The sequence below is a fragment of the Xiphophorus hellerii genome, chromosome 20 (genome assembly GCF_003331165.1).
Source record: "Xiphophorus hellerii strain 12219 chromosome 20, Xiphophorus_hellerii-4.1, whole genome shotgun sequence".
NCBI classification, from domain to species: Eukaryota; Metazoa; Chordata; class Actinopteri; order Cyprinodontiformes; family Poeciliidae; genus Xiphophorus; species Xiphophorus hellerii.
This window is the reverse complement of record NC_045691.1, coordinates 31,299,076-31,325,016: the sequence shown is the minus strand read 5'-3', so window position 1 is coordinate 31,325,016 and position 25,941 is coordinate 31,299,076. Positions and strand designations below refer to the sequence as shown.

The 25,941-nt window shown below is 40.3% G+C and overlaps 1 protein-coding gene across 4 annotated transcripts in view; it reads left to right on the top strand.

The window, feature by feature from the left end:
• epha8 (eph receptor A8) overlaps window positions 1-25,941 on the top strand; it is a 135,242-nt gene that overhangs the window by 70,606 nt on the left and 38,695 nt on the right. For all 4 annotated transcript variants that reach the window (XM_032549677.1, XM_032549675.1, XM_032549676.1 and 1 more), the window contains exon 6: window positions 78-393. In XM_032549677.1, the coding sequence (XP_032405568.1) occupies window positions 78-393 (316 nt within the window). The remainder of the gene's footprint in view (window positions 1-77; window positions 394-25,941) is intronic.

Here is a 25,941-nt window from a genome sequence, read left to right as displayed (position 1 = left end):
AACAGAAGAAACATGTAAGGTTGTGAATACTTTTCACATGTTGAACTTCGTATTCACCAACTCCTCTCTGGGCACAGGTGAGAGGGGTGGGCCCTTTGAGCAGACGGGGCTTCTACCTGGCCTTCCAGGACATCGGCGCCTGCATCGCCCTCACCTCGGTCCGGGTCTACTACAAGCGCTGCGTGGGCGTCAGCCGCAACTTGGCAGTTTTCACGGACGTAGTGACGGGGGCCGACTCATCCTCGCTGGTGGAGGTCAGGGGTCAGTGCGTTGACCACGCTGAGGAGAGGGATACCCCTAAGATGTACTGCAGCGCAGAGGGAGAGTGGCTGGTGCCCATTGGACGGTGCGTGTGCTCAGCCGGCTTTGAAGAGCACAGAGACTCCTGCGTTGGTAAGTTGGATCGAATTCATTCCTGCTCTCTTTGTGGATTTTCCTCGATTTGGATCAATTCTGCATGGAAAACTGATCCAGACTGTAGATTCTGTTGCATTTGTTGCGTCAAACAGAGAAGAGAGAGGACCGGAGGAACACGGCTAACCCACAGGCCTTTGTGCGTTTGTCGGTGATTCATTAGTCATGGCTGTACAGCTGAACTGAGCAGATGGGAAGGTTCAACTGAGGCTGATCTCACACTGGACTATTTCCAAAAGTAGTTCACCTCCCACTTGACCCACCTGCTTATTGTGGCTAATGTGAAACAAAGGCTTCCCATTGTGATCTCAATCATTAGGCAGGTTTAGTCTCCACAGCGGGTCATTACGGAAGGATTTTTCCACTCTGCAATCTCTGAAAAAGTGGACTGCGAATTGTCCACTTCCATCTACCCACTCACTGTCTTTTGTTTATCTGGGATCAGGTCATGGGGTTGCTAAGGTCCAGAAGGAAAACCCAGACAAACCTCTCCCTGCTTATATACTCTCTCCAACATAATCTGACAAGGTCTCCTACCAAAACGTGAATGCCTTGCATAGGAAGCATCCTGGTAGATGCTTGTACCTTTTTGACTGACTGCTGTAAAGCAGCAGCTCTATTCCGATGTCCAGCTGGAGGACGCAGCGCTTTCTGCTATCTCTAAGCCCGAGCTCTGTCAGCATACAGAGGAAACTCCTTACTGCCGTTTTTATGTAGGACTTTGGTCTTTAGTTTATGATCACATGATGATCGGTAAGAGTGGGAATATACTGTACATAAGCTGGTCAATTGGAAGCTTTGCTTTATAGCCTTGCTGATTTTTTTTTTACTTACCACAACAGATCAGAGCAATGCTGATAATATGGATTAAATGGAGCTAATCCATCAATCCATCTCCTGCTCCATTCTACCATTCATTACCTTCCTAAAAAAGTCATTTTTTTGCCCAAAGTGTTTATTTATTTATTTTTTTAAATTTTTTTATCTAAATCTTCTTTACACAAAAAAAGAGGTGGGGATTTTATTGCCAAAATCACTTTTGGAAAAAACAGAAAGACTTGGACCATGAAGTTAGGACGGTCAGGAACTAGAGAACAAGACAGCAAGATGTAATGATCTTACACTTTAGGCAAAGAGTGACCCCCAACCTTTTTATGATCAAATCACCAATATTTGATTGCATCTTACTCACTTATGTCTATCGATCTTCTTACCTTGTGAAATGTGTTCGTTCCAAATCCATGAATACACAGAGGGCTGCCAGTCCTTATGGCTGACAGCTGCTGTTCGTCACCTTTGCTTATTGAGAAGTTCACAATAAAATGATGAGTTTGGTTTGCATCCTTGTCTGTTTGTGCGGACTGAACTCAAAGCACCCTATGGTCATTTTTTAGTGAATTCGTTTAAATAAAAGCGAAACCAGGTGTCTGTTTTTGACAATCTTTTCAGGCGCACATGGGGTTTTTTAATGTCCGTCATGGTGGAGCGGGTCGTTTGCATGTGCAAAGAGTCAATTGGAGTCTAAAAAACATTTACATTAAAAATTAATTCACATCATTGGTTTTCAAAGCAGGTGCAAAATGCCACCTTGGCGGGTCGAAGCTGTTAAACTGTTCGGTAGAAATGTGGGTCTTACAAAAAGTCCCGGTAAGATTTCCTAAATCTAAGCAAAGCATCAAATGGTGAAGGGGCAAAATGACCGCCACCTACTTAAAGCACAGCTTGCTTTGGCAGAAACTGTTACCAGAGGTGCTGCACACCCACCGTCTTCCTCATTTAAATAAAACTCCTACCTGTATGCACAACTGAACACCTAAACAGCCCTCAGCGAGGCAAAGTTCATGACAAGGTCAAGAAAGCATTTATCTGCCTGAGCTTAGCTTCAGCCCAACCTCTTAACTCCTAGGGGAAAAAAAATACTAGTTTGAACCGACTGAACTTCTCAAGCATTCTGTTTTCTCAGTGAAAATATGATCGTGCAAGCATCAGTTACTGCATTCACCTGTCTGAAGACTTCCTCTGTGCTCTGAGCATGAGCAGCAGTGTCTGCAGAGTGCAAAAAACCTTTGAAGCAACACATGAATTTAAAAAAGGTTTTAACCTTTCCTACGAATCAAAAAGTCTGTTTGAAGCTGTGGAATGGGATGATGTAGGAAAAAAAAAAGATTACTTAGGTAAAGAGGTTCAAGGTCCGGTCAACAGCTTTTCTGAAGCCTACAGTAACATCTCTCTGAAGTCCGTAAATACTGAGAACAGTTTAGCTTCTGATGCTTTTTCACCCTGCTTTAAAAAGGACATTTACTCAAAATGTAATTTGTTTTGTTACCCTCTCTTTTTGAATTTGTCCTTTTTGATTTTTTTTTTTCTGTTATTGTGATTATCCAGCCTCATTTAGAGTCTTAAATATCTTTCAGAATTGTCATTGGTTACAGTAATTAAAAACTATTAATCACAGAGCGATGGATAATTAAAACCTAAAAGTAGTTTGTCAGCTAAACGAGCCGAACAAGACATGGAGCACAGCGGTGTCGGCATCTCCTTCCGCTTTCCCTCCCTCTCCCTCCGCTCCGTCTCCTGCAGCCTCATAAATCTCTGCTGCGCGTCGCCCGCCTCCACCCGGCGGAAAACGCCCTCTCTCTGCAACAAAAGTTAGCAATTCATGTCAAAGCAGTTTTAAAAGCGTCAAAGTGTGTTTGAAAAACAATAGTCTGCATATGCAGTTATCATGAAACACAAGCTTCACCCTCTTATCAGGATACAATAAATAATCACCTGTTCCTAAGCAGGTCTTAAAGTTAGATAATTACAACATCAGAAGAACAAGAAGTGAAATACAATACAACATGCTGTCATTTGTCAAAAACTAAGCCAAAAACATAAGAGTCCAAGCAAAATCATTTCCATGAATTAGAAGGATGAGTGTTGGCGAGGTGCTGCTTGGTAACTCCATGATTACCAAGCATGCAGTTACTTGGTTTTTACAGGCATTCACGTTTTGCCAAAATGATTCGTAATAAGGTTGTATGGAGATTCCAGATGCAAAAAGAAGTACCGTATTTTTCGGACCATTAGCCGCTACTTTTTCCCCGCATTTTGAACCATGCGGCTTGTAGCCCAGTGCGGCTTATATATGTACGTTCTCCAGTTTTGTTTTTAAACTTTGTGGGTGCGGCTTATAGGGAGGTGCACTATAGTCCGGAAAATACGGTAACCGGAGCAGGAGAAAAAAACAAACACAGTAAGGTAAAGGTAAAGGTAATTTTATCTATATAGCACATTTTCAGCAACAAGGCAGTACAAAGTGTTTTACAGGAATTAAAAGCTAATTATTCAGACAGTGCATTTAAACTGTGACAGACTGTTCATCAGTTGATCAACAATTTAAGATCCTAGTCTTATAAAGTCAAAGTCTGAGCAAAGTACATAGAAATGAACCTAAAGTACATCAAGGTATTTGGCTTTAGACCTTGAGCTGAAATTGTGTGGCCAATGAAATGTAGGCAGGTCTGGTTGAAATGACACTTTTCATCATTAAGTTGCAGTCCTGCTGTCTTAGAGTGGCAGCGTTTAGGTAATTCCATCTCTATGGAATGACACATAAAAAAGATCCAGATTGTCTCAACTGTGGTGTTGGCACTGCTAGCCGAGAATCCCTGGATGTGACCACATTGTGATATAAGCCTTTGAGCATTTAAGCAAATGTGCGCTGTTCCAAAAAAGACTTTGTAGGCTAACATCAGTGGCTTGAATTTGACTCGGGCGGCTAACAGTAGCCAGTGGAGCTCAAAACAGAGGGGTGATGTGTACTCTTTTAGGCTGACTGAAGACAAGACACGCTGCCATATTCTAAACTTTCTGCAGAGGTTTAGAAGGATGTTACAGTAGTCAAGGCAGGATATAACTACAGACTGCACCAGAAGTACTTAAGTTTAGCCATGCGAACTGGTGCGAACAAGCAAGAAGGCCAAAGTTATCTTTAAAGGTCATCTGGTCATTGATAAGCTAGGTCAGTTTGGTTGGGAAGACAAGCAGCAGGTTTAGTTGGAGATGATGGGCTTTGATCAATGCTGATACACCATAAAGACAGGCAACATGTTACTGCTAAGAGCTGGATATTATCCATCTAATTGTAATGTTGGAGTCTTGGTGGTCGGATGATCTGGTCCGGTGAGGTGACGTATGAGGAGAGGTCTTAGTACTTAGACTTGGGGAACTCCTGTTTTAATGTGGTGAGATGTAGAACTGTCACAAAGCCAGGATACCTTGAAGTACCAACCAGTGAGGTACGAGTACGGACCAAAAGATACGATGCGATAAGTACTGAGGACTTGGCTGTCAGTCTGGCTTCTTCTTTGACTTCTGTCATATTCAACAGAGCCATTCGAGTGCAATGGCCACTTTTGAACTAAGATTGGTTTGAGTAAAGTACCGTATTTTCCGCACTATAAGGCGCACCTAAAAACCTTCAATTTTCTCAAAAGCCGACAGTGCGCCTTATAATCCGGTGCGCCTTATATATGGACCAATATTGAGCCACAACAGGTCTTGCAACTACGGTAAGCAGCCGTCGACTTCATTTTCCCCCGTAGAAGAAGAAGCGCGCGGTGCACGGTCTTTGTGTAAAGACCCCAAAATGGCTCCTATTAAGAGACACGCTTATGACGCAGAGTTTAAGCTCAAGGCGATCAGTCACGCAGTAGAACACGGGAACAGAGCAGCAGTGAGAAAACTTTAACATGAACGAATCAATGGTGCGGAAGTGGATATATATTGTGATTGCACTAACGTTTGATTTACCGTAACAGTATCAGACTGTTTTTTACCTGTTTATTGAATCCAGGAAAAGTTCCCCTCCACTACATGTTACACCTTGCTGTTGTTAAAAGATAAACTGTGTCACGAAAATACCACGTCACTGACTTTACCTCGGGGAAAATAATAAAGCAGCTGTTTATTCACTTTGGGAATGAACGGAGTTTTCAGAACGCTGGTTTGTAATCTATTAATAAAGTTTGACTGACCTATCTGACTATTTTGTTGACATTCCCTTTAGCGCAGCTCCATCTAATGGATGCATAACGTAACCCCAGCCTCTACTGTAGCGTCTATTCTATGCGCCTTATAATGCGGTGCGCCTTATATATGAAAAAAGTTTTAAAATAGGCCATTCATTGAAGGTGCACCTTATAATGTGGTTCACCTTATAGTGCGGAAAATACGGATAGATTGTTTTGTGAGAGGAAGACCGCCCTTTCAATGGTTTTAGACAGAAACAGGAGAGAGATCCATCGATGGTTTCCAAGGTGAGTGCGAATATCTGTAAAAATGGAAGCAAGCAATAAGAAAATATATATACAGTACAGACCAAAACTTTGGACACACCTTCTAATTCAATGGGTTTTCTTTATTGTCATGACTATTTATAAGGCAAGAAATCCCACTTATTAACCTGACAGGGCACACCTATGAAGTGAAAACCATTTCAGGTGACTACCTCTTGAAGCTCAGCAAGAAAATGCAGAGTGTGTGCAAAGCAGTAATCACAGCAAAATGTTGCTACTTTGAAGAAACTAGAATATAAGGGCTATTTTCAGTTGTTTTACACTTTTTTGTTTAGTGCATATTTCCACATGTGTTATTCATAGTTTTGATGCCTTCAGCGTGAATCTACAATGTCAATAATCATGAAAATAAAGGAAAACTCATTGAATTAAAAGGTGTGTCCAAACTTTTGGTCTGTACTGTACTTCATAGTAAGTTTGAGTTTACTATGAAGTAGTAAACTCAAACTCATATGCAGTAAAGGCATATGACGCCTTGACTGCTCTAGTAACAAACTGGGTCGCTGTGCTAATTCACCCTCACCAAATCCAGCCACTGTCACGCACACTCAAGACCATACAAGACCCAGAGAGCCGAGCATGGCACGAGATGGTGAGAGGAAGGCTGTTCAGAGTGAGGGTTTGTAAATGCATGTGTGTGTGAGCAGTAAGGATGAAAGGAGAAAAAAAAAAAAAAAAAACTTAAATCACACACGGATGTGCGTGGATGCAGAGTATGTGTGTGTATATGAGCATGCTTAAGTGCTTTTCCCTTGACAAAGGTGCAGGGCTTTGGCTGAGAGACTGACATCACGTGTGTGTAGGAGAGAGCACAGGGTTGCGTGACATGCACAAAAGTGTCACAGGGAAAGAGGCAATGAAAGACGAAGGGAAAAAGAGAGGAGAGACGTTGGTGGGGAGGTTGACTGAACCACTGGTCCACTTGAGTTTTCATCAAAACATTGAGTTTGTGGGGGTGTGCAGAGATGTGTGCAGGTGATTACTGTATGTGTGTGTTGTGTGCCTTTGGACTTAAGTGCCCCATACAGTGAGAGCGATTGAGGACACACTGATATAAGGCACACACACTTAGTCTGGTCACAACACCTCAGCTCAGCTGGCTCACTCAAGCTTGAAACACAGGCGCACACACCCCGACACACACACACACACACACCCACACACACACACACACAGAAAAATAAGTGGGAGGGATACCAAGGAGGGGCTGCTGGGTGGATTTGTACTCGCTCAGTCAGCGGACCACGGCCTGTTCTTCCTTGTGGATGCAAAGATTCTCCAATAGATTTTTGTGATTCTCTCAGCGGAAAATTAGAAGATTTAAAGTTCCACACAGTTATTCTTATTCACGATTTAATTTGTGCCAAATCACACCGAAAATATGCAAGAGCAGCCTTTAAGAAGGGAAAGCTAAAGATAATCAGGTCCAGATCAAATTTATTCAAACACTCACGCTAACTTTGAAACTTATCGTGAAATGTTCTGTACATCAATAGCGCCCCTTTGTGGACCTTTACAGGTGTGAATGAAATACCTTGAAAGTTTCCTGAGGAACCCAAACATCTACTGGTCAGTGGTTTCTGACAGGAAGTGGGTTAAATGGAGAACCTCTGTGAAATATTCTGTTGGAAGTTACTCTGACCCACATTTCTTGATGTAAGGGAATTTCAAAAGGTAATAATGTACTGCTATTTTGTCTGATTATCAAAAGGTAAAAAAAATCCTGTTTGTGAGGGTACTGTAAGTAGCAGAGTGGTTTTTGGCTACTAAAGAAAGACTTTAAACCTTTTTGTTGTAGTAAATGAGTCAAATGAAGCCCAAAAACCGCCTAAAATTTCACTTTTAATTTTGATTTTAGACTTTATGTCAAATTTGATTGGATACTAGTCATTTGACTGGTTAAGAGCTTGAACAGGACAAGAGCAAAATATCCTCCTGAGAGTTATTAGCCTTTACCTGGTTGAACTAAACAAGGCCAAACCAGCAGAACAAGGACCATTACTGTAGGTACAGTTGAAACCAGAAGTTTAAATACTTTGAATAAAAAGACATACACATATTTTTCTCACTTTCTGAAGTTGGATAATGTAAAAGCTAACTTATTTTAGGTCAGTTAAAATCACCACAGTCTAACTGATACTATTTTGTGTCAGTTAGACTTTTACTTTGAGTTGAATTTGGCTTGTTTTTGTTAATTACATCGCCACAGTTACTCGAAATGCCAACAAAAGTAATAGCTCCCCTCATGGGATCGAGCCGGACGTCTTGATATATATATATATGGTGAGGGGGCACGCAGCGGTACGAGTGAGAGCAGTGACTGACTTGCTTCAGTCACTGCTCTCCCTATGCATTGCATGGCAGGCACCTATTAAAAGATTAAATTACGTTCTCGTGGACCGTCGTGGACCGCATTTGCTGATTAGTGACTTCTGAAGACAATTTGTTGCACTAGTACTTGGTTTATATGTATCAGCTTTAAAGGATACACCTGGAGAATACACCTTTCAGATTTATAATTTACAAGGAAACTTGAAAATCGTTTATCTTTTTCCTCCCACTTTATCATTTTTGTCTTTGTGTTGATTTGTCACATAAAGCCCTTATAAAATACATAGCAGTTTGTGGCTATAACATAACAAAATGTAAAACAATGAATGGTTTTGCAAAGCACTGTCAAAACCAGCGTTTCCAAGTCTCGTAAAAGTGAACCCAGCAGTAAAGATGTTGTACAACCTTCCTTCTGGGGATTTTTTCTTTAGAATTTCAAGTTATATATAAAGTCTTTGAAAACTGATTTCAGATATATTGCTCTGCTCTGCACAGTTAACATTAAAAGTTATGTTATTATTAAATGTTAAAATGCAAATGGCTACTCTGAATATGCATAGAACTACCATCCTCTTTCAGCTTCATAATGGAATCTAATAAAATCGACCTATTTCTCTGGAATGTTTTTAGATTCTTTTTAACTGGAAGATGAGCTGGTAAACAATAAAGCACCTATTTATCAATCCCTCCGTCTGAATGCTGCAGCTGCTTCTTCAGGCCCAGCCTCCAGATGCTGTGTGATTAAACTGGCAGCAGGTTTGTGTCCTGCCGGTTTAAAGGTGCGCCTTCCTGGCAGGTCTTGTCATTCTTCACCTCTCCCTCTCTGGTAGACAACAATTATTAGCTTCTTAAGTCACTGAGGGATTGACTGAGGCTCAGGGCCTCTTTTTTGGACTTTCATGTCAGCAAACTCTCCTCCGTGTCAGCGAGAAGATACTGAGGAAAGGTGAGCAGAATAAAGGGGCTGAGATGAAAGAATACAAATTACAAAGACATTGTTACGGACACTGTGATTATGGCACCGATTTGATTGAAAGACAAGACGTCACTGAAGGGAACGTGTGACAGTTGGGCTTTTATTGTGATGGTTATCTGTCACTGTGGCAATGCAGGGAAATATTCAAGTGAGGCGGCGGCAGAGACCGTTTAATATTCTGTTATATTCTCATTTCAAAGCACACAACGGCTGGCTGAGGACTTTGTCCTTGCTTTTGCCTTTAAGCACCTGCCTCTTCTTTGGTGAGCCTTCCTATTTCCACTTCAAACATTTTGTATAAAACACATATGCAGAGATGGACTCACACAAGGACACACAGCGAAGCCTTGTAGGCTGACCAGTGTGTGACTGCTGCTCAGGCTGCAGCACCTTCACTGGTTCGGGGTCTTTGTGGCTTTCAATAAACCCATGCTTAACAATTTCAATATTAGGCCTGCTGTCTATGGCATTCATGGTCATATTTTTGTGAGAACTTTTATATTGTAACATAAAGTAGAAAATATAAATATAAAATAGTACAAAAACAAGAGGTTAAGCAATGATTTGATAGTGTTTATTTTGAAAAATACTTTTGTATTGATTGCTCTATATCAAATATTTTTAATTAAGGATATCCCTGATCAGCCTTTTTTTATTTTTGTTTCAAATAGAGATGTATTGCAAATTTTCAGTTCAACATTTTAAAGTACTATCCAAAGTAGGCAGTTGGTGTTAAAGACTTAGTCACTTGCTACTCTAGAACCCCCCAAAACACTGGAGGCATTTTATTACGTCAGTGAAACGTTTAATGACCCAACAGGGAATGGATAAATGTATATGACAAGAAACAAACAAAAAAAGTCTGAGGAATCTTTTTTTTTTTTTTTTTACCTTAGCCAGGATGTTTGACCTTTTGATTAACATCTACTTTGGGTTTTTTTTGTTTGTTTTTTTTGTAAAATAAATAGGATACAAAGTTCCATTGAAAGTCAATAAAACAACTGACTGGCCTAATGTGTGATTTACATAGCTGTTTATAGTAAACATTGTTAAGATGAAATGGAAGACTAATTTGTTTTCTTATAAGTTCAGGTCAAACTCTGAAGTTTTGGTTAAGGTCAGGATTATGCATAGTAAAGGGTAGAAGTTAGGGGAAATGTCTATGTTAGTTAATAACATGAATGGGAGTTAAAGCAAAGTCCCCAGTTGGATAGAAGTGCAGGGATGTGTGTGTGTTTGTCCATAAGTGTCTCTCAGACTTGGTGTGTGTGTGTGTGTGTGGGGGGGTGTATAAAGCTTTCCCACCCAGAAGCCGTGAATATGGGTGTGTTTCCGGAGCCTCTCATGTCATCCACCTCCCAAACTGAAACAATGTTGTTGATCAGCGGCTGTTTACAAACCGCCAGGAGGACGGAACTAATTTGATCACTCTGTATTCCCCCGCCGCTCCGACTCTGGAGACGCTTTCAATTTTAGCTCCTCTCACATTCCTGATAGCAGCCTGCCACAAGTTGATTCTGACAGCAATTATGAATATCATGTTCTACTCAAGTGAGCCACGAGCCGAGGAATAATGACGTTCTCACTAAATCATCTGTTCCCCAAATCGCTTAACTGCGTCTTCATTAGGAGCTTCACACCCTGAAAGAAACGGTGGTGGGATTCAGCAGACAGACCCAGCAGATCCTGGTACCTGTCGAAGAGTGAGATTTGATTGGCCTGATTTTACCTCAGTCTGTTTCACTCAAAATAAATAAGATTTATGCTGCCTTTGCAAAAGAGAGAGAATGTGTGCTTTCTGCCAGAGTTTTATCAGTCTGCTGATGTTTGTATGTGATCTTCTTTTTCATTTATTGATTTATGACTCTTAGTAGTATTCATGGCAGTGACATGCGGTCATGGAAAAATAATATATAATGATAAAATCATTTATATTGCTATTTTCACCCTGTGGTTTGTACTATAAAGTACATATTTTTCATTTAGCTTAACCAATTCGGATTATTTTTTCTTCAAAATCGCTGAAATTTTGCATTTTCCCATTCAAATACTCTGAAGCGAAGCCAGTGAGTCAGCAGTGAGCTGAGCCTCACCTGGGATTGATCAACCTCTGGTTAACTGCACTGGCTGCCATTATATGGGAGCAAGTTCCTCCTGTCTGTACGTCGCCAGTAAAATGGCTAAAAAACGCTTAATGTATGAACTGATTTTCCATAATTTAGCTTATGTATATAATGTACAGTGTTTTTTGTGTGTAATGTGCTTCGTATGCTGAGGAGCGATCAGAAACAGCAGAGAACAGATTCCAGGTGAGGCAGGCAGTTTTCTTGCCTCATGGCAGGGGGCGCTCATGATCCCAGACATTGTGACTCCACAGCTGCAGAGTAAGAGACAGTAACAGCGAGCTAGCCATGGAGCTAGCCATACAGTCAAGTCTAGTGATATATTTATAGTTTTCTCCTCTTACCACATCAATCACTTATTAATAATCGCAAAATAAACATTAAGCCTAAAACCATACTACTGCAACAGACTGAATGTTCTGCTCTTTGTGTGTCAGTTGCTATAACAACTGACTTGCTGTCAGTTGCTATAGCAACAAGTCTGTGTGTAGCCTGGCCAAAGCAGAGAGCGAGAAAGAAGTGATTTTGAGTTGTACTTTAACGTTTCTTTTCCTTTGCTGTGGATCACAGCACAAAATTAATATCTACATATCTAAGTTTGACTGAGTTAACGCAGTTATTCTACGGACAGCAGCAGCGGCTATGGATGACATATTGAAGAATAGTCTTTTTGCCCTCTAGTACAGTGGTTCTTAACCTTTTTTGAGGTACCGAACCCATCAATTTCATATACGCATTCACCGAACCCTTCTTTAGTGATAAATAATTTATTTTTGTTTTTTTTCAAAATTCAAGACGTAGGATATGAACTCACAGCAAGTTACAGTATGACTTTATTCTGGCCCCCAAAAATATTTTGGCCCCATAAAAGAATTTCAGCCCCCAAAATATTTTTTTTACTATTTTACTAATTTAAAAATAAATTTTTTTATAGAATGACAAATTTTTTAATAACTTAATTTTTTAAATTTTAAATTTAGTTTGTTTTTTGTCATTTTGAATCCACAAAATACTTTTTTGGGGCCAGAATAAAGTATTGCACAAATTACGTACCTGCAAATCAGTGTGACTCCTGCTGTTGTTTTTGGGAGACCAGTTCAGAGAGGCGTGGCTTCACCTTGGCAAGTGCGTCTTCAGAGCAAAGTCTTTTCATTTTCTTCTTTTTTTGCTCGACATATTTAGTATGGATTAAAATATTAAGAAAGAAACCACGCGACGTACAACTACGACAGCCGCTGATACTGCGCGCACTAAATTCCCCGCAGCACTGATTGGCCGAGCAATGTAACATGATCCTCTGCAGCAAGTGATGGCCAAGCGGGGCGTGTCATCACGACTTTACAAAAGTGTGTCTTTACCTCCGCGGCAGAGGCTCCGCCGAACCCCTGAGACCGACTCATCGAACCCCTGGGGTTCGATCGAACCCAGGTTAAGAATCCACTGCTCTAGTGTGACTGACCCTTTGTGTGTAATTTACTATATTTAACTAAAACCTTAATGCTACAATATGTGTTTTTAGCAGTCAAATAAATGCCAATCTGATTCCTAGCATGAAACACCTTGACTTGGTCTTCTGCCAAGCAGCCAGACCAGATCCACCGGTGTGACCAAACAAAAAGCATCTGACAGTTATGGCAGCTGCAGCCGCTGCAATCTGCGGGTTGGACGCCAAGGCCCGGGCGACGTGGGGATTAATGGAGAAAGTGTGTGTGGCGTTCCTGCTGCGTGTGTCTCATTAAGTGTTTGTGCATCTCTTTATTAGAGAGCGAGCCTCAGCGGAGAGGTGTTTGTTGTTTCTGGGCCAGGACTAATTAATTTTGTCTGTCTGCTCGGACCTGTCTGATGGATGGCGATGAGTGTGACGGGTTGGTGAGGGGAGGCTGATTGGAAAAGGAGAGACAGGAAAGTTCCCCACAAACGTTTTGACACCTGCCACGGTAAAGCCACAAACTTTAATGAGTTTTTATGGTAGAGCTTCACAAAATGGAGCATTTTTATGACGCAGGATGCATTATTTAAATCGACAATTTAGACAATACTTTTAGTTTTTTTGCCAAAATAGTAAACAATTTATGTTTCCCCCTAAATCCTGGAGCTTCTCGGATCAACTCTAAGCATTTTTATGACGCAGGATGCATTATTTAAATCGACAATTTAGACAATACTTTTAGTTTTTTTGCCAAAATAGTAAACAATTTATGTTTCCCCTTAAATCCTGGAGCTTCTCGGATCAACTCTAAACTGTGATGACCTGGTCTTGTTGACCAGGTCATCTCATCAGTGTTCTGTTGTTTTTCTGTGGACAGGTCTTTCATGAAAATAGGACTGAATTTTAATGGAGTTAACAAGTAGAAATAAACATGAAATCTGTCTGATTGTGTATTCAGGGAGATGTTAAGTAATACGGTACCATTTTGGATGTAGACCAAAAAGTTTTGTTTCAGGGTTCTTTTGTGTTTCCTTCTGGTTAGTGTGAGCCCACCTCAGATTGTGACAACCTGTAAACAGGAAGCAGTTTTCTTGTTGCCACTGCCCTTGGGGGGACAGATGTTTGGAGTAGTTAGTAGTTGTAGTGTTCTGTCCAAGTTGGTGCCGTCTGAGCTGTGGATCTAATCCTCCACCAGGTTATTTATTTGATTTATTTATCCATTTTTTCTAACATGATGGAAGTATAAAATCACACACATGAACATGTAATGCAAAAGACATATTTTCGTACCACAATAATCTTAACATGCTCGAAAAGGAGTAGGAAGAAGTAAGCAACTTATGAACTCCTACCCCATAAACTCACAATATTTTCAAATGGATCCTCAATAAAAAAATTTTTTTTAAAGACATAGGTAAATTAATTTTCCATTTTATCTGGGTTAACGTATGTCTACATATATACATCCATACCCACACACACATATGTGTTAGCCTCAATTTACATAAACACATTAGTGCTAACTCTCACCCATATTTCTATGTCTTGTGAAAATGACCTCCTTGCATTTCCTTTTCAATTCTATTAAATTTTGACTTTGCTTTAACTCCTCATTTAACTTGTTCCATAATTTTACACCATGAATTGAAACACAAATTAATTGCCACTTGATTATTCTGATTAATGTATGTTGGGATTAAATTAGGTGACTTGAAAAAGTTAAAGGGACGTTGATGCATCTCAATGAAGCAATGTGAAAGGAAAGGATTAATAAAGATGGTGTTAAGTAACGGAAGGAAGATAAATTGAGAAAAAGAAAACAGGATCATAAATATGAGATGGAGAAAGATAACAATACCAAGAGAAAGGAAGAATTGAGGGAGAGAAAAAGACGTAGCAAAGGAGACGAGAGCAGAAGAAACAAAGAAAAGAGGAAGAATGAAATAAAGACATTTAAATGAGACATCAAAAGGGGGGGATAAAGAGCAAATGGTAAATCAAAGAGAGATGATGAGATAATGAGAAGATATAAAAACAAAATTATAACCAGATGGTGGGGGAGAGAAGAAAAAGATGCATTAGGGGAAGAAAGGGAAGGAAGAAAAAAGAAGATTAATAAGGAGAAGGATTCCTAGGAAAAGTGTGAAATGAAAGAAAAAGAGCAAAAAGGTGATGACAAGCAAAACTAATGAAGAAAAGGAAGAATAAAAGGGTAGAAAACAAATAAAAGGCTAAAAAAAATTAAGATGAAGAGTCAGAAAAGGGAAAGAATTGAAGAAACAAACTTACATTGACATTTTAATTCTCTTAAACCATGGGACTTAGAGTGTGTGTAGGCGTGTGTGTTTGTGTGTGAGAGAGAAAGCGATAACAGAATGAATCATATCTCAGCTACACACAGCAGACTCGCTCCAACTTAACTCCAATCTATCCTGTGATTGGCCGAAGCACTATCTCCTCAGCAGGTGTGCACGTCTACTCGCTCACCAGCTTCCACACACACACACATTTGTAGCTCTTACAACCTACAAGGCCATTCTGAACACACACCCGCTCAGTCGCTCCCCGTGTGAATGCTTACTTTAGGAACACAACAAGTCACGGAAAGAGAAGCCTGAGAGCTACTGGGTGAATTATTGATCGAGGCGTTCCACCCTTGGCCCATCTGAGGCCCCCGTGTCCCAGCCTAGCATCTAGCAGCTATCAGTCCTGACAGTAAAGAGACAGGCAACACGATAGTGGATCACTGAGAAGCTGGCAGTCTCTGTCTGAGGGGACCGCGGGACTCCTTCAAATGATTTTCTGCCCTGACTTCTTGTTGAGTTAAACTGATGAGAACGCAGCGTGCTTGTCATTTGCTTTCCTCTGCTGGAGAGCCCACTGATCCGGAATGAACATCTGAGCGTGTGCCGCTAATTGCGTTAATGTTAAATTCTTTGAAATTGTGTAGAAAGTTTGCCCTCCGTCAGTAATCAGTTCTTTAAAAGAATTATTTAAATACAACTAAAGTGCAAAACAACACCTCAGTCATTGTTGGTCACACAGTGATGAACCAGATATAGCAAAGTTGGTTGAAAATTATGGACATTGTTGAAATCTAGGGATACTTTGATCAGGTTTCCGATCACCCGTGAGGGTTGATCGCTGCCGATCACCGATACCGATCACATGATTAGAGGTTGATGTTTTGCTTTAGGTATAAGTGCTACTATGTGGTCTGGCAAAATGGAACCATAAAATTACCTAATTTAGATTAAAAAAAACTTGCAAAATACTTGCAAGTATTCAGTCAAAACGACAAGAGAAAAACCTCCAATCAGTAAAACAACATCTAACAATAAGGCTCTACAATTAGACATGAAAATCAAATAAATCTTACAACACTGCCTATCGCAAATAATGTCAAGTAAAAAAATTAAACATTCATTCAAAGTCAAATGCAGGTTGCATTAAAATAAACAATCCTAAGCTACTAAATGAAAATGGCCTGTGAGCATGGCTAGCTGTTCAGTGCTGGTTCTGATTGGTTGTTTCTGACCCAACGGTGTAATTCTGCAAAACAGAAAGAGGAGTTAGATTTTTTTTGTTTTCACAGATTATCACTCATATTAAGACAGCAAAAGTTTAAAATACGTATGTAAAAACTTCTTTTCTTTTTGTAATTCACATGCTGCAGCTTTAAGGGGACGTTGGATGTGAGTGAACACTGTCATAGTTTTTAGCTTGCATTATATTACCGATTTAAAAAAAGTACTGCCAAAAAAAATACTATGCTGTTGATATTAAAACACGTTTTTTGGTGTAGAACGTCATATTTCTAAATGTAAAATGCCTAAAATTTAAGGAGTAGAAATACTTTTAAATGCATAAGAAAAAAAGAGTTTGTGTAAACGTGTGTATCATTGCTGCTGGTATCGTTTCGATTAAGTTTTAAAAGTATATGCGAATACAGTAACATGTCAAGTCACGTTGAAATGTTTGAGAAGAAAATTACCTTCATCTCGTCACATTTACTGGATGATTTGCAGCCGTATGACAGACATGAATTCAGTTGTTGAGACTCTCTCAGTACTGTACCTCTGGATAGACTCAAACAGGCAAATCATCCCTTTCTTTTTTTTTTTTTTTTTTTACCTATTGTGATGGATATGTTTTGACTGGAGCAGCCTGATTGAATGGCTGTGGCCACATTAGCACAGTGTGACTCCTGCCTCTGTTCGGCTCTCCTACCGTACACTTTGTCCTTTTCAAATATATAAATAATAAAAGACTGTTGATTAATTTCCCCTCTAATGCATTGCAGCAATTGCTAATATCAGGAAAGGAAGAAAGTTGAGCTACCCACCCCTCCATGCCTCCCCTGTATCCCCTCGCCTGCATTCCTGCCACATGTGCTTCACGCTGCCTGATCTTCTCGGTATGCAGTTAATTCGCTTTTTAAAGTGCCCGTCTATTTTTTTTTTTTTTTTTTTGAGCCCTCGACCCCTCTCTCCTCCTCCCCCCACCCCCCAAGCTCCAGACACGGCTTAATGGTGACAGCCATTCAATCGGATAATTAACATCCGTTTAACGCTCATTAATGGGGTGTATTTGTCTCGTTTGATTTGTAATTACCAGGCATTTTCCACAGGAAAACATTGTGGTAATAGTCCCTTTGTGATGGCTTCATTGATGGAACTGATTTGAGCGCAGCGGGGGAGGCCGATAAGTAGGCAAGGGGAGGCGGGCCTGGAGCTGGACTGGAGATGCTAATGCCCATTCTCGGTATTTGCGTCGAGATGCACAGAATGGAACCAAAACACCTAATGACCCATCCATCCATTGTCTGCACTCGCTTTAACTTGCAACACTAATTTGCAATCCGCCTATCTACCTACCTACTTATCTACATACCTACCCTATTAGGGATGTGTGATATGGCATAAAATTTACATCTTGATATCCACTGTATTGGTTGGTGGTAACAATATATCTCATGATATGTTTTTGGTAAAAAAAAAAAACTTTGCAGAAGATGTGGGCATCTCTGAATCGATGATCGACGACGGAGGCCGTATCCAGCAGTTCATCCGTCTCTTGGTTGGAGTACTTCTCATTTAAATACTGCAGGATCCCTTTCTTCACTTCCTTCGTCAGTTCTGTCATTTTCAGTGACAGCAAGAACTGTGTTGTTGACGAGATGGAGCACAGGTTTCAGGTCGAACACACTAACATAATCTGGAGCTGGAGCATCTGTGAACTCCTTCAGTGGGCCCAGGTTCTTGCTTACTGACTCCAAGACATCAATGTCCTTTCAATTAGGACCTGTAGGTATCTTGTTTTCTTGTCTGCTTTTATAATCTGACATATCGTCCAAGCAGTCTTTGAATCATCTGTTGGCGTGACTTGTTAGTGTTTCTGTGATGAGCCGGTGAAAGGGAAGTTGGTGCTCTGCCTGGACTTTGGCCTCTTTTAAAAGGTGTGCTTTTAAAAGAGATTCAAAAACAGGAAGAGAGGAGGCCTGTCTGACTCTCAACGGTATCTCGTTCCATAACCTGGGGGCAACAGCAGCAAATGCTCTGTCTCCTCTGAGCTTCAGCCTGGTTTCAGGGACTGTCAACAGCAACCGATCAGCTGATCAGGGTGCGCAATAAGGCTGATGTAGCTCAGATAGAGATGATATGTACCATGGTACGATGTATTCAAATTCAAGAGAATTTGATGTTCTTGGTAAAGTATCAGTAGCTCATAAACTCTCACAAGAACCCCCCCTTACAGAAAAAAATACAGTTATTTTGTACAAAGGGGCTTTGCTTTATGCATTAGGACATTATGAAGTTTTCTTTGTGATGTTGTTCGACTCTAAGAGAGATTAGCTGAAACAACCAATCTGTTCTCCCTGAAGGAGCCTTACCCACTTCAGTCCATTTACTCTTCAAGGTCATCCATCTCGTTGCGCTGCGTGTTGCCCAGCGTAAATCGAGCTTACCTTAAACTGGAAGTTGATGCCTTCATTTAGCGTTTCCTTGTTACCATCCCGGTTCTCACTGTAACAGGGGGGACAGCAGGCATGCTGAGTGTCCCATTTCCACAGCTGATCTCCCAGACATGTTCATCCATCATGCTTACTGCCTCAGTGGCTTGTTTGTGGCTCCATATTTCCCCCAGGGAACCAGCACAGGAGCCCTTTTCAAACTTTGTCTGTAGATTGCAGTTTAAATCCACTTATTTTACCAGGATGATGCTGCTGCAAGTCGAGGACATAAAGATTTAGGAGCTTGCAAAACAATGTTTTTGTCTCCTTTGTTGATGAACTGAGGTTAGAGATCAGTAAAAGTTGACATTTATCTCCTTTTTCCTCACTGATTGATTGGCTTATATTTTCCAAAACCAGGACAACAATCTCAACGTCTTTACTAAAATGCACAACTTAACGGTTTGATCATTGGAGATGCACAAAGTTCAGATAATTAGTTAAATTAAAAGCAAAAATCTAAGCAATAAACTCGCACAAACACGCCATCAGTACACCTCATCTCTGACATCTGGTCATTTAGAAGGGCCATGTCTCATATTTTGTTGTGTTAGGTTTTTTTTTATATTAAGAGGATAATAAATTGGGTTTAGGGTTTGAAATAAAGGTTTTGCCTTCAGGGTTCACTAGTAGCAACCTTTTTGTCAGTGAGTGTTGAATTTAGCTCCTGTAAGACAATAACCTTCATTTTGTCTCATTTGAACTACTTAGTAATCTTTAAGGATTTTTTTTCTTGATAGGCAGAATAAAACTCTGATTATTCAGTAGTGTGAAAAACTAGTTTTAGACTTTGCCTGTCATTAGTTTTGTCACGCTTAAATGTAAAAAGTTATACTAGACTGAGATAAGATCGGTAAATAAAAAAGCAGTTTTCAACTGGTGATTTTATCTATTTGAAAAAAAACACTCCTTTTTAAACTATATGTATTCCTTTAACTTTTAAATAAAACCCTATGTTTTTTTGAAGTAGTTTGGGCATTACCACTAACCTCAGCTTTTGGAACTATATATACACAAAAAGTTTATTTAAAAATAAGGATGATTGAACTGGAAAAGTTTTGTTCACAGTAAATTTTAGCCTGAGTGAATCAGGTTGGCTTAAGGTTTTTTTTTTTGGGGAGGGGGGTTTTGTCTTTTTTTAGATTTTTAATTGATCTGTGTTTTGTAAGTCAGTGCATAGAAAATATATATTACTATTAAAACACCAACGCACTAAAATAAATTTGTGAAAAAGAATTAATCCCCTTATGAATTTCATTTTTCTTCTTTTTTGTAATAACTCTCACATTTTTGAGCTCATCAGACAACTTTAATGACAGGCAAAAATAATCTGGGTAAGTACAAAAATCTATTTTTACATACCAATTTCTAGGAGAGTATCAGTTCCAGCCGTGTGGGTTCAGTACGATCAGGTACCAAACAGCTTTATTTTCTACCAGAACACATGCAGAAGGTGGATGTGTGGAACTGAGACCACAACTGAGCGCTCGGCAGGGTTAACATTAAAAAGTGGCACCAAAAAACCAAAAAAAACAGAGAACGACTATCAGTAAACTCTGCTCTTTGGGAACATTAAGGTTTCTCATGTTGCATAAGAAAGGTGGACCACACCAGAACGGTCAGAACATACATTTTTAAGGTACAGAGATCACTCTGCATCAAACTCATTGACTCACCTGAAACACCATAAGGCTGAATGCAAACTTCTTTCTGTCTCTCTTTCTTAGTAAGTATAAGAAAAACGGAACATAACAGAATTGATCGCTTTAGCTAATTTGCAACGCACATCCCCACATGGGCCTTCAAAACATAAAGCTGTCTAAAAGACAACAAAACAAGATAGCATGATAAAATGTCATACATAATATCAATCCTAAAACTAAGTTAAAACAGATCACAATGAAAAAAGAGCCATCATGGACTGGCACTTAACCAGGCAGGAGAAAACTCAGTCCATGTCCACATGTCTACCTGGAACATCCAGTCGGCCCAAACTGTACACTGTAGAAAATTGAAATGGGAGGAACCCTTGTTGATATGAGGTGAATTTCTCAACTACTGTGCAAGCTGCACCCAGGTACAGCTGGTTCACTATCAATCATCCATCCGTTTTTTAAACCTGATTGTCCGTACAGAGTCATGGGGGATCTGGTGTCTATCTCCGGCAGGCTTTGGGCGAAAGGCCTGATCGTCTCTCCATCACTGGCCTAAAGAAAAATCTGATCAGTTTTTTTCTTTTTTTCTTTTTTACCCCTTTTGCACCTAAAGACGGGCGATCACCTCAGACTACTAACCCAGTCTCCTCACGTGTGGAACGAAGGTGTGCTCTCTCCAGCTCCCACTTTATTCCGATGTATTTATTTACCCACTTATACGCAGAATAAATCAAGGTCAGCACACAATGCCGCCGCACGGCTATTAGGATTCATTGTAATGCAGATTCTCTGGTAGCGAGTGCACTACACTGACAGCTACGGACGTGCAAACAGCCAACATGAGCACCCCCACACACACGCTCACTCACACAGGACTTGCTACAAAGGCACATATTCTGTAAACGGTTTAGCTAACAGCAGTGGAAGCCACTCAGAAGGTCTTTCTTCTCCCTCCACCATCTGTCTTTCCCATTCCTCTGGTAAAGAGTTCATATTTCAAGATCCACATCGTAGCGCATTTACTTATCAAGCACTTCAAACATGCACAGGACCAAAGAGTTGTACATTGAAGTATTTACCTCTAGGCAAACGCTGTCAAAGGCTCTGGGATGCCTTTGACAGATGTTTGGGGTTACAGCTTGTTTTTGTCATGTCCCCCGCCCCTCCTCCACGGAAGTATCTCGCATTTTTCCACGCTGTCCAAATCAAAATGGACACATGCAGAGAATCTGATCATATTTAATAATTTATTTGGCACCAGCATTCTATGACCTGATTGTTAAACGGGATGCATAAAATGAGCTGCATCAACTTACATGTAGGTTTTAAATTGTTCATTTTTATTGTTTTAAGTCTCAAAACGTTTTTCAAGTTCTGTTTATTTACTCAGTAACATTTAGTGAAGACTGCTCAGCCTGTGTGATTCTGAAAAGAGAAATAAAACGATTCACCGGGATGTGAAAACACAGTAAGACTTTTAAACATGCAAACATTGGTAACTGGTCAGTTTCATCACCTTGTTCTTCTTCAAAAGGTATACAGATTTTTAAAAGATTGCTGTGCAAAATTTGCAACAGTAAAGAGCAAGAGCAAAACATTTTGCATTCACAGAAAACCCAGAGGTGTTATGTAGGCTTTGTCTGTTTCCTGGCCTTCTTCTGCCAGCTACAGCCGTTTGCTTACCATGGAAGAGTTTTGTTTTGTTGGTTTGTTTGTTTTTAATACGAGAATAAAGTTGTAATTTTATAAGAACTCTACACCAAACTGTGATAAAATTAGAAATACCGAGCATCTTCAGAAGTTATAGTTGGTATCAATTTTCCAAATAAGGAAATATTGAATGTTTTAACACCTCAGAGTCAAGTTCTTATCAGCCACTGGACTTTAAGACGTTTCTTTAAACTACTGATTCTGTTTCAAAGAAAGAACACGGAGCCGGTCACATCAGATCTTATAACTCTATCAAACTTTTTTCCACATTAAAACAACTTTTTTCTCCTAATTCTGACTTTCTTCTGGCAGTATTTCATCTTTATTCTGCTGTCAATCAATGCCATGTACTCGCTGCTAAATGTGCCAATACCAGAGAAACAACTCACTGTATATCCGCCATCATCTGAGGCCATGCTAACTAGCCTTAGCATTCACGACAGGCTGTGCTAGCTGCAGCGTAGCAGAGGGCGACGTGGGGTTACATACTGCAGCTTTAATGGAATGAACCGTGCACTCTGAGATGTTGCAAGGTTGAGATTTTGCAAAACAACCTTCAAGTGCCCAATTTGTTGATTTGTAATATCAACTAAAGCGTACATCAGAAGTGAAAAGTTCAAGTAGCTGGTCTTCATATTTCTTCTTTGAGTGTTTACCTGAGCCTCGCGTTGCAGGCGCTTACCCTGGCAGCATGAAACACAAACCGTGTGTTTATGTTTGTGTTCAGTTTGCATTAGCAAAAGCTTTGTGTGTTTGTGTGTGTGTGCGTGTGTGCGTGGGTGGGTGGGTGTGTGTGTGTGTGTGTGTGTGGGTGTGAGCGAAGAGCCCCCGGTGAAGCTGTCAGAGACTTCAGAGTTCTTGCTGTCTCTCTCGTTGATGAACGAGCTGCTCTGAGGTCTGACGTGACCGGCTTCTCAACTCGGGGTGCTCAACCAAACCTTCAAGAGATGGAGGGATTAACGGGATAAAAACAAGAATGAGACGAACAGTCTGGGATGGATTTTGCTTGAAGGGATTGTTTCTTGCTTTGGTTGGACTTTGAGAGTGTGAAAGGGATGAACACTGTTGTCTTCAGTCAGGTTTAAACACTGAGCTGAAGATGCCACGCAACCGTACCGGCTTTTAGATCGCAACAACAAGATGTTGTTGGGACTTTTTTTTTCTGTATTCCTGTTAGGACTTTAGTTAGGATGAATGAAATGCCGGTCTGTTGCTTAAAGTGGCATTCTGGAACAAGAATATCAGCCGGCAGCACATTTCCTTCCAGCTTTGCAGAATGTCTCCAGACTATTAAGGTTGCCATTTTAATGACTTGAGAGTTACTCACAACATTCTGCTGCTTTGCAAAGGAAAAATGTCTTCCTTTCTTTTATCTGGATCCCCATTAGTTGCAGTTCCTTGCATCTGCTCTTCCTAGGATCAAAACATTCAACATAAACTAATAAGTCTAACATCCATAGATCAAATAATACATAAAAAGTGAAAATGACTACAAAAATAGACAGATAAGAGATACAAAACAGCAGCCTTAGATTAAAATAAGTTGAGTTATAATATTGTGAAAATCATTCTGCAAAAGGACATTCACTTTAACATTGAAATGAATATGACAAAACATATTCAATCAGTATAACAATATAAGATTAAGAAAAATCATTCACTTTGGTTGTTTTTGTTGTTCATAATTTATTTTTTTGATTGATCTCCCAGATATTTTTTGGTAAGGAAAAATTTGACATCAAATGTCATGTGATGCATTCCATCACATGAGGAATGCATTTTCAGAACGTATCCTCTGACAGTGAGTCAGTCAAAAATATAACTGGAATTGAAGTGTGACCATCTATTAGGATTATTTTAGCAGAAATTCTAAATTAATATGAAAAATACTAGCATTTCAAGATAAATACTTTATCTAGCAGTAGAAATCTAGTGCAGACATATCTCATCTACCACCAAGCGCCTTATACTGTACCGTTTTTTTCACTTTTTTCATTTTCACTACGACAATGATGCCTGATGATCCAGCTCCTTCTGGATTAGGATTGTCCGCCCTTCAGTTAACCATTCAGGGTGAGTCCCACTTTGTAGCAGACGTATGGATCATGTCTGTCACAGTGATGGTTGCTCAGGGACGAGGAGTCACATAATAACCTCAGGGAGGTTATTATGGTCCTCTCGTAGAGAAACCACTGTGCATTGCTGGTTGAGTCGGTGAATCCTTCTGGATTCATTCTCCCTTGTGTATCTCTTTAGGCGGCTGTTCAGCTCAATGGGGCCGTGTATCCCCTGACTGGGTGGGGACTTGTAGTTAAGTCCCCACAGTTCTGACATCCAGGTTCCTCCTTTTTGCCGTAGCATTTGTGTTGTATCTCGTCAATCTCAAGTTGTGATAGCAGTTGCCGTTTGCAGATACTGAGATACTAGTTGTTTAGCGCTTAGTGTTGACTGGGGATGTCGAAGTAACCATTCCTTCACCAGTCTTTGCATGTAACCTCTCTGATTAGGGTTACTTGAGTAGTAGTAGCATTCCAACAGATCCACATTTTCATCTCTCGCCCATTTCCGTCTTGTTCCAGTAGCCCATTTGTTCCCCAACACCTGACGCAGACCTTGTTTGGCCGGGCGACGTCTGAGCCGGCATGTTATGCATCTTAGTATCTCTCATGGTATGAGGTAGGCAGTAGCTTGAAGGGTCTTGCCTAAGGACCCAGACTGGATTCAAACCCTGCCCTCTCGGGTGATATACTGATGCCTTATCTATTATCTATTGAGCTATCCAGTCAGCTCTCTCTCTCTCTCTCTATATATATATATATATATATATATATATATATGTGTGTATGTATATATATATATATATATTTATATATTTTTATTTTTTTTATATTATATATATATACTGTATATATACAGTTGTGGTCAAAAGTTTACATACACTTGTAAAAAACGTAATGTCATGGCTGTCTTGAGTTTCCAATAAGTTCTACAACTCTTATTTTTCTGTGATAGAGTGATTGGAACACATACCTGTTTGTCACAAAAAACAGTCATAAAGTTTGGTTCTTTCATAAATTTATTATGGGTCTGCTGAAAATGTCACCAAATCTGCTGGGTCAAAAATATACATACAGCAACATTAGTATTTGGTTGCATGTCCCTTGGCCATTTTCACGGCAACTAGGCGCTTTTGGTAGCCATCCACAAGCTCCTGGCAAGCTTCATGTCGAATGTTTGACCACTCTTCTTGACAGAATTGGTGCAGTTCAGCTAAATGTGATGGTTTTCTTGCATGAACCTGTTTCTTTAGCACTGTCCACATGTTCTCAATGGGGTTTAAGTCAGGACTTTGGGAAGGCCATTCTAAAACCTTAATTCTAGCCTGGTTTAGCCATTCCTTTACCACTTTTGATGTGTGTTTTGGGTCATTGTCCTGTTGGAACACCCAACTGCGCCCAAGACCCAACCTTCGGGCTGATGGTTTTAAGTTTTCCTGCAGAATTTGGAGGTAATCCTCCTTCTTCATTATCCCATTTACTTTCTGCAAAGAACCAGTACCACTGGCAGCAAAACAGCCCCAGAGCATAATACTACCACCACCACCATGCTTGACAGTAGGCATGGTGTTCCTGGGATTAAAGGCCTCACCTTTTCTCCTCCAAACATATTGCTGGGTGTTGTGGCCAAACAGCTCAATTTTTGTTTCGTCTGACCACAGAACTTTCCTCCAGAAGGTTTTATCTTTGTCCATGTGATCAGCAGCAAACTTCAGCCGAGTCTTAAGGTGCCTTTTCTGTAGCAAGGGCTTCTTTCTTGCACGGCAGCCTCTCAGTCCATGGTGATGTAAAACACGCTTGACTGTGGAGACTGACACCTGTGTTCCATCAGCTTCCAAATCCTTGCAGACCTGCTTTTTGGTGATTCTTGGTTGACTCTTGACCATCCTGA